The 15,317-nt window shown below is 42.2% G+C and overlaps 1 protein-coding gene across 2 annotated transcripts; it reads right to left on the reverse strand.

Moving 5' to 3' along the window:
- Nucleotides 1-2,997: 2,997 nt before the first annotated feature.
- LOC311374510 (NLR family CARD domain-containing protein 3-like) lies at nt 2,998-15,090 on the reverse strand. 2 transcript variants are annotated; one of them, XM_084490347.1, is made up of 6 exons: nt 14,585-15,090; nt 11,101-12,910; nt 9,600-9,773; nt 7,469-7,642; nt 7,244-7,290; nt 2,998-5,238 (listed from the first exon to the last, which is right to left on the reverse strand). In XM_084490347.1, the coding sequence occupies exons 1-6, from the start codon at nt 14,697-14,699 to the stop codon at nt 4,682-4,684; spliced, it is 2,877 nt and encodes a 958-aa protein (XP_084346473.1). In that variant the 5' UTR covers nt 14,700-15,090; the 3' UTR covers nt 2,998-4,681. The 2 variants fall into 2 exon arrangements, with proteins under 2 accessions (XP_084346473.1, XP_084346472.1); XM_084490346.1 differs by having other exon boundaries at nt 11,101-12,913.
- Between the last annotated feature and the right edge of the window lie 227 nt (nt 15,091-15,317).

Raw genomic sequence — 15,317 nt, forward strand, 5'->3', positions numbered from 1 at the left:
CAACGCGTCCTCTCCTGGCCCCGCCCCCACGGACACGTGTGTGTGTGTGTGTGTGTGTGTGTGTGTGTGTGTGTGTGTGTGTGTGTGTGTGTGTGTGTGTGTGTGTGTGTGTGTGTGTGTGTGTGTGTGTGTGTGTGTGTGTGTGTGTGTGTGGTTCTACTAACGTGTAATTAACATAATTGCTAGGCATCGTAACATAATTTCCTGTTATAATGAGGCTGATATAGTTATAGGAACAAATAATAAAGCTGTTGAGAACTCTTCTATTAAAGCTTCATTACTCTTTATAATTAGTCTTATAAAGTTACAGTAAATACTCTTTATAATTAGTCTTATAAAGTTATAGTAAATACTCTTTATAATTAGTCTAATAAAGTTATAGTAAATACTCTTTATAATTAGTCTTATAAAGTTATAGTAAATACTCTTTATAATTAGTATATAATTAGACAGACAGACAGACATTAGTTGATTGTTAGTTACAACAGGTACAGTTTTGCTGCTCGACTGCGGAACTAAAGTCGGGGACTCTTTTGGGGGACGGACGCCCTGTTTTAGCAGGGTGGTAAAACAAGCCATTAAATCAACACCTTTAACTCCACCTGTGTCTTCTGTTGATCAATACACCTCAGATTATTACAACATAGGGTATGATCATGCGTTTTATTCGTACAAACAGAACGTGTGTGCGTTTTAAACTCCCCGTTTTAATCGCGCTTTGCGTGCGGTCCCGTTCCTCGCCACTAGATGTCGCTGTTCAGTCTGTTCCCATTTTACATTACACCTTTATTAGACAGTGTTCATATAAAACATATATTATTCAGTCTGTTCCCATTTTACATTACACCTTTATTAGACAGTGTTCATATAAAACATATATTATTCAGTCTGTTCCCGTTTTACATTACACCTTTATTAGACAGTGTTCATATAAAACACATATTGTTCAGTCTGTTCCCATTTTACATTACACCTTTATTAGACAGTGTTCATATAAAACACATATTATTCAGTCTGTTCCCATTTTACATTACACCTTTATTAGACAGTGTTCATATAAAACATATATTATTCAGTCTGTTCCCATTTTACATTACACCTTTATTAGACAGTGTTCATATAAAACATATGTTATTCAGTCTGTTCCCATTTTACATTACACCTTTATTAGACAGTGTTCATATAAAACACATATTATTCAGTCTGTTCCCGTTTTACATTACACCTTTATTAGACAGTGTTCATATAAAACATATATTATTCAGTCTGTTCCCATTTTACATTACACACACACACCACACACACACACACACACACGCATTGAATTACAAATAATAAAGAACAAATTCTGATGTTTCAAAGTATCAAACGTAATGGATGAAATGTTTTAATTTAGTACTTTCTATACATTTATACTTAGGGACTTTAGGGATTCGTTCTAAACCTTTTAAGAAGACGGTGGTGTCATCGGCCAGTTGGCTCATAATGATCTGTTCATCGAAAACATTCAGCTTGACAACATCAGAGTTTAGAATAAGAACGGCCAACATTTCTTCTGCCTAAACAAAGAGGAACGGGGAGACGTTGCGTCCTTGTTGAAGCCCTCTATTGACGGTGAAGCGAGGGGGGGGGGGGGGGTGCTCCTGAACTAGTGCTGCCGTTGTAAAATGATTCTGTTATGTTACAGAATCGAGGTCCAGATCCGTACATATGCACGACTTTAAACAGGAGCTGATGTTGTGACGTATCAAACGCCTTGTAGGAGTCAGGGGATAAAACGACCCCTTTGTCCTCTAGCGGACGGCCGTGCTCCAGAAGGTCACTAGCCTCATATTGTTACGTACAGACCTGTTGCTCCTTTGAACCGTTTTAATGTGTCAGTGTAAATGTAGGTTAGTCATTTATAATCGTTGTTTAATAGTGAAACTGGCCGATAGTTGTCTAAAAATAGATCTAAAATAGACAGATTAAATCTAAAATATAATCCAAGTCTTAACAACAAGCGTGACGCTGTTAGGTTTATTTTATTACATGAATTGCGTTTCTTTGAACACCGATCTGGGTAACCTGCGGCGTGATAAGGAGCTACGGTAACCATGGGGACGATATATCCCGCCCACCGGTGGAGCCGATACCGGATATCCGGATCTAGACTTCCTCCTCCGTGGGCGGGTCATTGTGTACAGTCCGACCAGCAACTTTAAACGCAAGTATTGAGTTGGAGCTTATGTTTTAATTTGCAGACGAGTCTGACGTTGCTCTACTCCCGTTTTCTACACACGACGTGTTTTAATACAGTTTCATGTTTTTTAGAGCTTAACCGAAGTTCAACTTGTATGAATTCGCCTTCCTGGCCACAGAAAATATATACTGCGCGCAGTTCTCGTTTTGTCCACCAGAGGGCAGGCGTTGACCGACTGAATATTGGCGTGTGTGGGAATATTTTTAAATTTATAACTTATTGTATGAAAAAAATCAAAACTTTAAAAACAGTTGTGTTCGTCTTGTATTGTGGCCTGTAATGTGTAGTTATATATTTTTATTTTTAGAGATTAAGCGAAGGTTCAACTCGTTCCTGACCACAAAATATATGCTGCGTGCAGTTCTCGTTTTGTCCACCAGAGGGCAGGCGTTGACTGGCTGTGAATCAAAGCGTGTGTGGGAACGTTTTTAATTTGTAACTTTATTAATATAATTATAATAAAATAAATATTATTATTATATTATTATATATTATTATACTTATTAAATAATAATATAATTAATTATTTAATAAGGTGCAGCACATTTCTCCTATAAGAGCACAGACTCCTCCTTGTTCCGCCAGTAACCAATCACAGGGCTTGCCTGTTTTGCCAAAGTCATTTGTCTTGTGGCACGCAGCTGCTCCCCTAGCGCAGATAAAGCGTCGTCTGTGTCCGTATTATTCTTAAGGCACTTATGTAACATTATTTAGTAATAAAAGGAGAATGATGATGGGCTGAACACACGAGAACATTCAGTTGGATCCACTGAGTTGTTTATTAAAATGATGCTTCATTAACAAATGCAACAGAAAAATAGTCCCTTACATGTACACAATAAACACAAGGACTGAAACAATAGAAGCTGCAGACTTTACTAATCATAAACAGGTGTGCACGTATCTTTAATAACTGAACATGTTCTGCTGCCGTTTGGTTCCCAACAGAACACCAGGAATCAATACTCAGTTTAAAGTCATTTACAACACAGACCTCCTGGTTATTATGAATGAAATATAAAACCTGCTTTAAATCAGGTTCCTTTGGCACCGAGCTGCTCTATTCACACTAACACTGAAGTAATGCATACTAGCCTTTCATGGCTCACAGTAAAACAAACAATCTCTCTTAACCTCTTGTTGTTCCTAAGGTCAGTCTTAAACTGCAAAAGACCCGCCTTCTTTGCTGAAGGTCTAGTCAGTGTGTCTGACAGACACGGTCATAGCACTAGAGGAGCAAGTAAAGGACAGCTAGCTTTACCCAGACCGAGGTCCAATCTACTGAAAAATACCATCATTTACACAACTATTTCATTATGGAATGAACGACCAAAAAAACATACGTTCTAGCAAAAATAGCAAATACAACTTTAAAAAGTCTGCAAAAAAATCATGTGGTCCATAATGTATATACATTTTTAATGTTGTCATTTCTTTTTGTAGCCTTCATATCTTTTTTAAACTTTTTTATTAGTCTATTTCTATTTGAGTTTGACATAAGGTCAAACAAGTGATTGTCTGTTGTCTATATTTGATGTTTGGGACCCAGGAAGACTAGCTCTCTCTCTGGTGTGTTGCTAATCGGGATCCTAATGAATCTAATCTCATCTAAATCATCCTTGTTAGGATTAGGACAAAAGTGATGATCAGAGCCCTGGAGAATAAAATATGTTAATGTCTGAAAATGGACAAATATTGTAGCATAAAAAAAACATGTGATTTACCATCAATAGGTATTTAATATACATTTCAAATTAAAAATCAAATCTTAACAAAACCTGCTCAGGTAACCCTATGGAAGATCTTAAAAGTCTCTTCCTTTCATGGTTTACCATCATCAACTTTTAGGAAGCCCCATAAAAAGGAGGGGGAGAGGGAGGGGGAGGAGAGGGAGACGAGGGGGGAGAGGGGGGGGGGAGGAGGGGGAGGGGAGAGGGAGACGAGGGGGGGAGTGGGAGACGGGGGGGAGGGGGAGTGGGAGACGGGGGGGAGGGGGAGTGGGAGACAGGGGGGGAGGAGGGGGAGACGAGAAAGAAAGAGAGTGAGAGGGATAGAGAGAGAGAGTAAAATAGAGAGCGAGAGACTATAACTGCCACAGAGACTCTGAGTCATCAGTCCTCTCAGGCCTCCAGCAAAAGACACCCATCCTCTAACGCAGAAGCTGTGTGTGTGTGTGTGTGTGTGTGTATTTGTATGTGTGTGTGTGTGTGCGGGCGTTTGTGTTTGTGTACATGTGTGTGTGTGTGCCCGCCCGCCTGCCCTTTTTTTTTTCCTACAACCGACACAGAGACGCTGAGTCACTGAGTACGTGGACCCCTGCTCGCCCACAGCCCCGGACGACGACGGGGGTGTGTGTATGTGTGTGTGTGCTCACGTGTATATGTGTGTGTGTGTGTGTGTGTCTGTGTGTGTGTGCGCCCGCCCGCCGGGTTTTTCTTTCTACAACCGACACAGAGACACTGAGTTACCCTCCTCCCCCCATACCCTAAACCCAGGGAGGAGGTCCTCCTGGGTGAAGGTGGACCTGAAGGTGTGGATGTGTGTCAGTGTGTCTGAGGACCCTCCTACACCTCGGGACACTCTGTAGAAGGACAGAGTGCCAGCAGGCCGGTCCAGATACACTCCTACTCTGGTAGAGCCAGCGGGGTGGAGACGTATGTCTGTCGCTCTACCGTTGTACCGGGCAGAGTAACGACCATCATAACAAACAAGACTCCAGGACTTGTTGTTCCCTCCAAGCAGGCTGTCATCACCCTCTCCTCTCCTTGTGATTCCTCTGTATGTCACTCCTATCTCAACCCATCCTTTCCACTCTACCTCCCAGTAACAGCGGCCAGTCAGAGCCTCTCTACACAACACCTGGGGCCAGCGGTCAAATCTCTCTGGGTGATCCGGATACGACTGGTCCTCTCTGACCCACGTCACCTTTCTGTTGTCCTCAGACAGAGAGAGTCGTCTGTGGGCTGTGTTTGGGTCCAGTGTGAGTTCACAGGCATCTGACGGGAGAACAAGACATGATATTATTCATAATTCCAGAGATATTCCAGGTTATTCTGCCTAAATCCCCCCATTCGTTTTCATTGGAAAATTCAAAAAACGCTGATTCATGATATTATATTCATTGATATACGCTGATATTATATATATCGTATATATTATATATATTATATTATATATATAAAATCCCCCCATTAGTTTCAGTTGGAAAATTCAAAAAACGCTGATTCATGCTTCATCCTCTTCAACCACTTGAAGAGGATAGTACTACTAGATACTATGATTACTATGATAGATACAATGTAGATACTACAATAATGGACGTTAGCACTGGCGTTAGCGTTAGCGCTGAAGTTAGCATTGATGTTAGTGTTAGCGTTGACGTTAGCATTAGTGCTGCAGTTAGCTTTGACGTTAGCGCTTGAAGTTAGCTTTAACGTTGATACTGAAGTTAGCATTGACGTTATCATTAGCGCTGCAGTTAGCGTTGACGTTAGCATTAGCGCTGACGCTTGCATCGACGTGAGAATAACCGTTGACGTTAGCAGTGAAATTAGTGTTAGCGCTGACGTTAGCGTTAGCTCTTACGTTAGCGTTGAAGTTAGCGTTAGCACTGACATTAGCGTTTGCATTGACGTTAGCGCTGACGTTACTGTTGACATTAGCGTTAGCACTGGCATTAGCATTAGCGCTGAAGTTAGCATTGACGTTAGCATCAGCGTTAAAGTTAGCGTTAGCAATTACTTTAGCGTTAGCAATTACTTTAGAGTTAGCGCTGACTTTAGCATTAGCACTGACGCTTGCATTGACATCAGCGTTAGTAATGACTTTAGTGTTAGCGCTGAGGTTAGCGTCGACGTTAGTGTAGCATTGACGTTAGCATTGACGTTAGTGCTGATGTTAGCGTTAGCTGTGACTTTAGCATTGACATTAGCGTTGACATTAGCATTTAAATTAGCATTAGCGCTTACATTAGCATTGATGTTAGTGTTAACGCTAATGTTAGCATTGAAATTAGCATTAGCGTTGATGTTTAGCGCTGACGTAACCGTTGAAGTTAGCATTAGCACTGACATTAGCGTTAGCGCTGACGTTAACGTTAATGTCAGCGTTAGCAATGACTAGCGTTAGCGATGAAGTTAGTATGGACGTTAGCATTAGCACTGATGTTAGCATTAGCGCTGACGTTTGCGTTGACATTTGCGTTAGCTCTGACGTAACCATTGAAGTTAGCATTAACATTAGCGTTGACGTTAGCGTTGACGGTAGCATTAGCGCTGATGTTAGCTTTGCCGTTAGCGGTGAGACTTCAAAACCCTTCAACTCATTCATATTTCATTCTATAGACTTGAATCTACCTTCAAATTGTTCAGCAGATTTCCTAGATTCATTGTAATTATTCAACATTCAGCTTCAGCAGTGGAGCGGAGCATTTCAGCGTCAGCAGTATGACTTCAAAACCCTTCAACTCATTCATACTTCATTCTACAGACTTCATTCTACCTTCAAAATGTTCAGCAGATTTTCTAGATTCAGTGTAACATTGTTCAACATTCAGCTTCAAACATTAACATAGAAAGACAAAATAAGTATCATGTGATAGGTACGATAGTGGAATCATGTGCTGTAGATTTTCTAATCAATAATAGACATTGTGTTTAAGATAATTAAAGTTAAATTTAATTAGAAATCCCATGTGTGTGTGAGTGGCGGACCCAATCAAAACATTGAAACCAAGACAAATGTATAAAGTGCATTTACTCCCTCAATAATTACACTACATAAACATATAATACATCAAATTATTTGGCATGATGAGCTTATTACACACACGTAACCTTCCAAGATATTAAACTTTTGAATTTCCCAAAACACACACATTGCACCAGCCTTCAAAGGGACACCTTTGTAAACAACAGACTGAACGATCTGAGCTCACATACAGGCTGGAGATGAATTGATGAACCATAGTGTCGTGATGAATCAAACTAAACGGACACTTACACTTGTTTAGAGCTGGTTTCAGCCTCCACACTCCACCGTGCTCCACACTGGGGGGGGAAACAAAGTGAGAGCAGCATGTTGAAACATTCACCTTCATCATCTGCTGTCTCATCACTCTCTACACAACATGAGTTACAGCTGCCTTTTCAAACCGCTTCATCTAGCAGCGGCTTGAACCCTTGTAGGAGACTTTGCCCCCCGAGTGGAGAGCTGTCCTCTCCATACCTGAGAGTGTCCAGTCTCCAGCGTGGATCCTCCAGTCCAGCAGAGAGCAGCGCAGCTCCAGAGTCTCCTGGGTGATTGTAGCTCAGGTCCAGCTCTCTCAGATGGGAGGGGTTGGAGCTCAGAGCTGAGGCCAGAGAAGCACAGCCTTCCTGTGTGACCAGGCAGCCAGACAACCTGTGTACACACACACACACACCATTTATTCTATCTAGCAGTTTGTACCAAATTAAACACATTTAGAAAGTGTATTCATTCCATATGGAGGACAATGAGATATTGTTCTGTTAGAGTCAGGAGAAGTCTGCTGTGTTTGGTACGCTAAGACCGTTTATCCACAGGTTCTAACATTGTGTAGAACCAGGGAGTGTTTTGCCAGCAGGGAAAAGATCAACAGAAATGCATCGGACATGAGCAGCACTACACCAAACTAATATGATGTTAATGTAGCAGCATAGAAATAGGGTTGCCTTGCTGCAGTTAATTGCGTCAGCTGACCACTAGGGCGGCAGTACATAAGTACGGCCCTCCTTCTTGAGCTCTCACTGATGCATCATTTCCGGGTCAGGTGTTTGCCCGTGCAGGTAATGCTCCGTGCCCCTGCTGCGGCTACTGTTTAGTTTCATTTATCACTGTGTCCTCATGCTTAAAGCCGGTGTGTTTTCACTGCAGAGCAGCGACTGCGTGCTCCGTGCTCCGTTTAGTCGCTGGTTCTCTCGAGCGGTAAGTGTCCTCTCTCTCTGTGTTACACCGAATGCTATCCTGTAGCTAATGCTAGTGTGGTCACAGGTAGATGTCCCCTGCCGTGTGTCTCTCTCTCTCCCTCCCTCTCCCTGTGCAGGTTTGACTTTGAAAACGGGTATGCTACCTTAAATCTAACCTCCAAAAGCCTTGATAAATGTAGCTTAGCCATACTAATTTTATGTTTATTGACAGGGAACGCTCATCAGCTGGCTGAAATCTATAGATTTATCTGATTTATCTGACTCCGCCACCAGCTGATTGGGGCCACTGCTGCTTTGTACACAGCTTTTGTCTATAGCTTTGTCTACAGCTTTGTCTGCTGTTTGTCTCTGCTGCTAATCACACCGTTTGTCTCTGCTGCTATATACGACGTTGTCCCTTGCTTTGTCTCCGGCAGCCACTTATTCCTTGCTGCTCTGTGCTGCTTGGTGGTGCTGCTGTTGCTGGCTTTTGGCTACAGCCGGCTTGCATGGTGGACTGCCGACACCACACTTTTAACCTGTTTATCCCTTTAATTTGAGCCCAATGATTTTGAGGAGTTAATCCCTTCATTTGGTTTTGTTTTGTTTTCTGTACTTTATTATTTAAGTTTATTTTGTGAACTATTTCATGCTTTATGTTGTATATTGCTTCATACATTTTGTGTTAATTATTTCCGTTGTAACTTCCTTTTTGTTTCCTTCTCAGTGGCTGCAGGCTGGTGGTGGTGGTGGTGACGTGGGTGGTGGTGTCCCTCATTCTTGTGTGCTGTGCTTCCTTGGATTTGGTGATACCAGTGTGTGACTGCCACGTGTGTCTGGGTGAACCCTTTCCCTTTGATTTATTCCTGTTGAGTCCCCTTCCCCTTCACCTGCTCTTTCCCCACCAGTAGGCCTCAGCCCCTGATTAGGCTCCTTGTTTATTAGTTGGGATGAATGCTCATTTTTGTGATAATATATATATTTTATTAAACAAGGTATTTTTGTAAACTGGGAACCACGTGTCTTGCCTGTTGAGTGGAACAAACCTGTGTTTTTGATCAATGTAAAATAATATGTAATAATTCCTTGGGTGCAATTCCCAAGGTGGCGTTGTTGAGCAACCTAAGATTCACATTGAGAGCCTCCACGCCGCCACATTAATAAAGGACATCTTTACTGTTCAATATGTTTCACTTTACCACGGCCAGTGATGTTTTAGTGGTGAGGGGTGCATTATATTCAGATCACAGCACGGCTAAAGCCTCATCACCATGTCTACACTAATGACAACTCCTCAGCTCTCATCAGCTGGCCAGAGTTACATCACGTATAGCATACATATCGATATTGACAGTCCACCTAGTCATGGATCATCCCTTACATATTAAACAACCCCAAGACGCAGTTTGAAGAAGAGGCTGATAACTGACCTGAGAGTTTCCAGTGTACAGTGTGGACTCCCCAGTCCAGCAGAGAGCAGCTTCACTCCTGAATCCTGCAGATCATTGGTACTCAGGTCCAGCTCTCTCAGACTAGAGGAGTTGGAGCTGAGAACTGAGGCCAGAGAAGCACAGCCTTCCTGTGTGATCAGGCAGCCAGACAACCTGCACACACACACACACACACCATTTATTCTTTCTGGTTGAGAGCAGTTTGTACTAAAGTAACCACTAACCAGTAACCATTTATAAAGTGTATTCATCATTCCATTTGGAGGACAAGTTAAAGCTTTATAAAATATATTTTCTATAATATCGAAAGAGAATTTCAATATAATTTATACTTTATTCAGAATCACAGTTTAAGTTTAATATGGCTTCGTTTTCAGTTGGTCTCATTGATTTACGTTGACTCTAGAGCGTGAGGACATTCAGGCAGTGTTGCCAGATTGGGCGGTTTTTCCCGCAGATTAAAGAACGTTAATGTCACAATAAAAAATGTGACGCCCTTTAAATGGGTTTGCGTTAACGCCGTTAATAACGCGTTTCACTGACAGCACTAATATTAATATTACTTTTTATTTCAGTACTATGAATAACATGTATTACAAAAGAATACATGTTATTCATAATACTGAAATAAAAAGTAGATATACAGAGATGTTTTGTGGGTAATTATACGTTTTATTCCAATATTATGTATATTGTGTTGTGAGGAGAATGAATAACCGAGTGAGCAGGAAAATACTTTTCGAGCACGAGAGCAAAGACAGCATTTATCCGCGTGGGGGTGTCAGTTGCGTGCTGCTTCACTTTATGTGCGCACTTTTATGGATCTAAATCTGTTGAATGTCTTCTGATATTGAACCTTGTGGTGTAACTGTTCACTGAGTAAAACTGAGTTTGCAGTTTGCAGTGTACAGTGTGGACTCCCCAGTCCAGCAGAGAGCAGCTTCACTCCTGAATCCTTCAGATCATTGGTACTCAGGTCCAGCTCTCTCAGACTAGAGGAGTTGGAGCTGAGAACTGAGGCCAGAGCTTTACAGCATCTCTTAGACAGATTACAGCCATTCAGCCTTGGCCAAAAGTGAACAGAACATGTTAGGAACTGTGATTAAAATAACACATCTTTAACTTATTACATAATGAAGGAATGTTATTAGTTGAAAAAAGATTTCATCAATCATTAGATGTTTAAATGTTTATTATGTTTCAGGTGTAAAATGTTAAATATTTTTTATTTGTGTTTGAAAATGTTCTATATTATGTTATTTTTAATATGCTCTTATGTGTACTGTTACACATTATACCTATGTTTTGTATATTATTATAATTTTACATTCTTCTAGTATGTTTATTATGTTGTGAGTAGAATAGTAATACATGTTGTTATGAACCTACAGAGATCTTATGCATATTATTTTAACCTTATATTCCAGTTTTATGTATATTGTGTTGTGTGTATTGTTATACATGTTATAAGTGAACCTACAGAGATGTTTTGGAGGCTTTGACCACTGGCAGCAGCCTCAGAAGACCCTCCTCTGAAGCAGAGTATTTCTTCAGGTCAAACACTTCCAGCTCCTCTTCTGATGTCAGTAAGATGAAGACCAGAGCTGACCACTGAGCAGGGGAAAGAGATTCTCCGGAGAGACTTCCTGATGTCAGGTACTGTTGGATCTCCTTCACTAGAGAACGGTCGTTCAGCTCATTCAAACAGTGGAACAGATTGATACTTTTCTCTGGGGAAAGATCTCCACCTATCTTCTCCTTGATGTAAGACACCGTTTCCTGATTGGTACATGAGCTTACATGAACTTTTCCTGTCTGTCCAAGCAGACCTTGTAGGATAATCTGATTGGTCTCCAGAGAGAGGCCCAGGAGGAACCGGAGGAACAAGTCCAGGTGTCCGTTCTCACTCTGTAAGGCCTTGTCCACAGCACTCTGGTAGAGTTTGAGCTTTCTTTTTTCTGTTTGTTTGTTTCGAACAAAAATAGACCACAGGAATTGACACAGGAATTGTCGTTGTCCTGAGAGCAGATTGACACCAGTGTCGATGAAGGACTGAAATACATAAAGGGCAGCCAGAAACTCCTGGATGCTCAGATGGACAAAGCAGAACACCTTCTTCTGGTACAGCACACACTCCTCTTTAAAGATCTGGGTGAACACTCCTGAGTACATTGACTCTGCTCTGATATCGAAGCCACACTCTGCCAGGTCTGCCTCGTAGAAGATCAGGTTGCCTTTCTCCAGCTGGTTAAAAGCCAGTTTTCCCAAAGAAACAATAATCTTCCTGCTCGCTGGACTCCAGTCTGGATCAGTTTCAGCTCTCCCATGGTACTTCCTGTCCCTCTGTATGGACTGAACCCTCAGGAAGTGGCTGTACATCTGAGTCACGGTCTTGGGCATCTCTTCTATCTGAGATTTTTTGAAGACGTCCTCCAGAACTGTAGCAGTGATCCAACAGAAGACTGGGATGTGACACATGATGTGGAGGCTTCGTGATTTCTTGACGTGGGAGATGATTGTTTTGGCCAGCTCCTTGTCTTTGAATCTCTTCTTGAAGTACTCCTCCTTCTTTAGGTCGGTGAACCCTCTCACCTCTGTTACCATGTCAACACACTCAGAAGGGATCTGATTGGCTGCCGCAGGGCGTGTTGTTATCCAGATGAGAGCGGAGCGAAGCAGGTTGCCCCTGATGAGGTTTGTCAGCAGCACGTCCACCGAGGTGGACTCTGTGACATCAGTCCAGATCGGGTTGTTCTGGAAGTCCAGAGGAAGTCGACACTCATCCAGACCATCCAAGATGAAGACAACTTGGAACCGGTCAAATCTGAAGATTCCTGCTTCTTTGGTCTCAATAAAGAAGTGATGAAGAAGTCCCACCAAGCTAAACTTCTCTTTCAGTAAATTCAGCTCTCTGAAAGGTAAGAGAAATGTGAAGTGTATGTCCTGGTTGGCTTTGCCTTCAGCCCAGTCCAGAGTGAACTTGTGTGTTAAGATGGTTTTGCCAATGCCGGCCACTCCAGTTGTCATTATTCTTCTGATTGGTTTATCTTGTCCACGTAAGGGTTTAAAGATGTCTTCACATTTGATTGGTGTTTCCTCCTTGGCCGGTCTCCTGGAAGCTGTTTCAATCAGTCTGACCTCATGTTCCTTGACCTCTCCACTGCCTCTCTCTGTGATGAAGAGCTCTGTGTAGAAGTCATTCAGACCTGTTGGCTGTCCTGCTTTAGGGATTCCCTCAAACACATTGTTGAACCTCTTCTTCAAACAAGACTTGAATTTATTTTGGCACTCTTCTAAATGAGAAAACAACAGGAGACTTCAGTTAGTAGATGGTGACATCATTGGAAACATATCAATATTTCCTATAAAAATCAACTTCATGATATTTAGTGGCTTTATAACTTGTGGTTATCATTATCTTGCCTATATGAAGGAAATCAGTGTGAAAAAAAGTCAACAAAGGACCACATTCCGAGGGACATCCACATGGCCCTCATTCCACCTCCTGACAGCCCTCTGAGATGAACCTGGTTTACTAGCAGAATTCAAGTGGATCCCTAAAACTATTAACCCCTCTATACCTGGCTCCACTCATCCTGACAGGAAAAGACGGGGAGGGCTTTATGAGGGCCACAAAGAAGGGAGCCCCCTTCAATTGTTCAATATGTTATGGCTAACTAACTCACTAACACAGTCACAGTCAAAGTTAAACATTGGCTGCTGTATGAGTGTATTAACCATATTCTTAAAGGAAGCCATTATCTTGCCCATATAAGGAAAGTGTGGAAAAAGCAGTCAATGAAGGTCTACATTCTGAGGGACATTCATGTGTCACTCACACCTCCTGACAGCCCTCTGAGATGAACCCCGGTTACTCTGCTGACTCCAAGTTGGCCCCTAAATATTTGTAAATGCCTCTATACCTGACTCACATCATCCTGAGTGGAAGAGACAGGGAGGACTTTATGACGGCCACAAAGAAGAATGGACTTTTCTTCCCCCTGCAGTCTTTCTCTCACTTAAGTTATACCTACTTATATGTTAAGGTTAACTAATTAATACTACAGTCAGATTCAAACACTGGCTGCTTTATGAATGTATTCCACAATCACAGACAGTGGTATTGTTGTTAATTGTTTGAATACATACTGATTGTTAAAGTACCTAACATGAGGTTAGGTTCATATTCATTTAGGCTGGCTTTTCACGACAACGCTCCCGGGTGAAACCGACAAAATATTTGATCAGATGTGCCTTTTCATTTAGACGGCGACAGCGTTTTCGGGGCTTAAAAACGCAAAAAATGAACCCACCCTCCAGAGTGGAAATCTTAAAAACGCTTCACTGTTCGCGTTCCGTCTAAAGGGTTAACAACGCAAAAGTGAGCTGCTCACACTGGCTCTCGTCCCGTACGCGTTTACGTCACATCCATGTGCAGTACAGGCAAACCACAAAAAACATGTCGGATTTCACACACTTTTGCGTCACCGTATGCACACAGATTTCGACCCAAAGACGCTCGTCTAAACGCGGAATGAAAAGTGGAAACGCAACGCCACTTTTGCGGTTTGTGTTCAGATAGTTGACGTGTAAAGCCATTATTCTCCTCAGGTCAGATCTGTTTGAGGTGCAGATATATTCAATTCAGCAGTCAATTCTGAAACATCATTGCAACATTACTGTAACATCAAAGGCTTCATCCAACAACAAATTTAATTGTACAAAAAAAATTAGACTGCTGCTGTGCTGTTCGGGTATTTAAATTATAATTATTTAACACTTTTCAACAAAGTAGCGAGAATGGCTTTGGATATGCTGTCTAAACAAATGTCCTGAAACGACAATAATTAATGGTTGGATCCCAGGAGATGAAAGGAAAAAGAAGCCGATGGTTCGTGTTAGGCCCTTGTCAGAATAAAGTGGGCAGGGCTTATTGAGAAAACCCATTCCTAGTTACAACTCACCCACACGATCAGCAGGGCTGGGAGGGAGGTCCAGGCTGATGTATAGTGGCTTGTCCCTCTCCAACATATAATCAATCATCGTCTGACTTGCACTCTCCCCTTTCCCGATCACCATGTCGATCAGACACCGAGCCCGGTCCGCTCTGATCGTCTGGCGCTCCAACACAGTGTCCTTGTCGTCGGTACTCAACACTTTCTCGTCCCAAAGGTCATCCAGCAGACCTTTCAAGGTTGCTTCTCCGACATTCGCCACAAATCTTTTACGGATCCTTTCTAGGTCTGAAACTGAATGCAAAAGGCAATATTACATTTACAATGTTGCCTGTTTTAAAATCAAATAGCAGGCATAAATACAAAGATCCAAATGAACGACTCAGTTGGTGGTGATTGTGTAGGCCAGTGGTTCTCAAAGTGGGGTACGCGGCGCATTGCCAGGGGGTCCGTGGAGAGTTTGCCCACGCACACTGGAGAACTGCGCAAAATCAGCTGACCGCAACGTCCGTTAATGTGAGACATCCTTTAACTCCGACCCCCTCCCCCGACCGCAACCAAACACTCTCTACCCACCCCCCCCAAAGCCTTAAGGAGGAATCCACACATAATGGGAACATAACATGAAGCCTGATTCCAAACATACTCAGGTGTTACAAGTTCTAATAAAGTCTTTATCTTTCAAACTTTGGTTTTCTCGACCTCTCTTAGTTTGTCAACGTGCTTTATCCACGACCTTGAG

Source organism: Micromesistius poutassou (genome assembly GCF_964030765.1).
Source record: "Micromesistius poutassou genome assembly, contig: SCAFFOLD_4047, whole genome shotgun sequence".
Taxonomy (NCBI): Eukaryota; Metazoa; Chordata; class Actinopteri; order Gadiformes; family Gadidae; genus Micromesistius; species Micromesistius poutassou.

Bases quoted from the DNA above. Each gene is read 5' to 3' on its own strand.
- LOC311374510 (XM_084490346.1), bottom strand. From the start codon at position 14,699: ATGGTGATCGGGAAAGGGGAGAGTGCAAGTCAGACGATGATTGATTAT. The intron at 12,914-14,584 runs GTGAGTTGTAAC...TTTCTCATTTAG, and splicing joins CAGCCCTGCTGATCGTGTGG to AAGAGTGCCAAAATAAATTC. The intron at 9,774-11,100 runs GTAGGTTCACTT...GTGTGTGTGCAG, and splicing joins AAAGCCTCCAAAACATCTCT to GTTGTCTGGCTGCCTGATCA.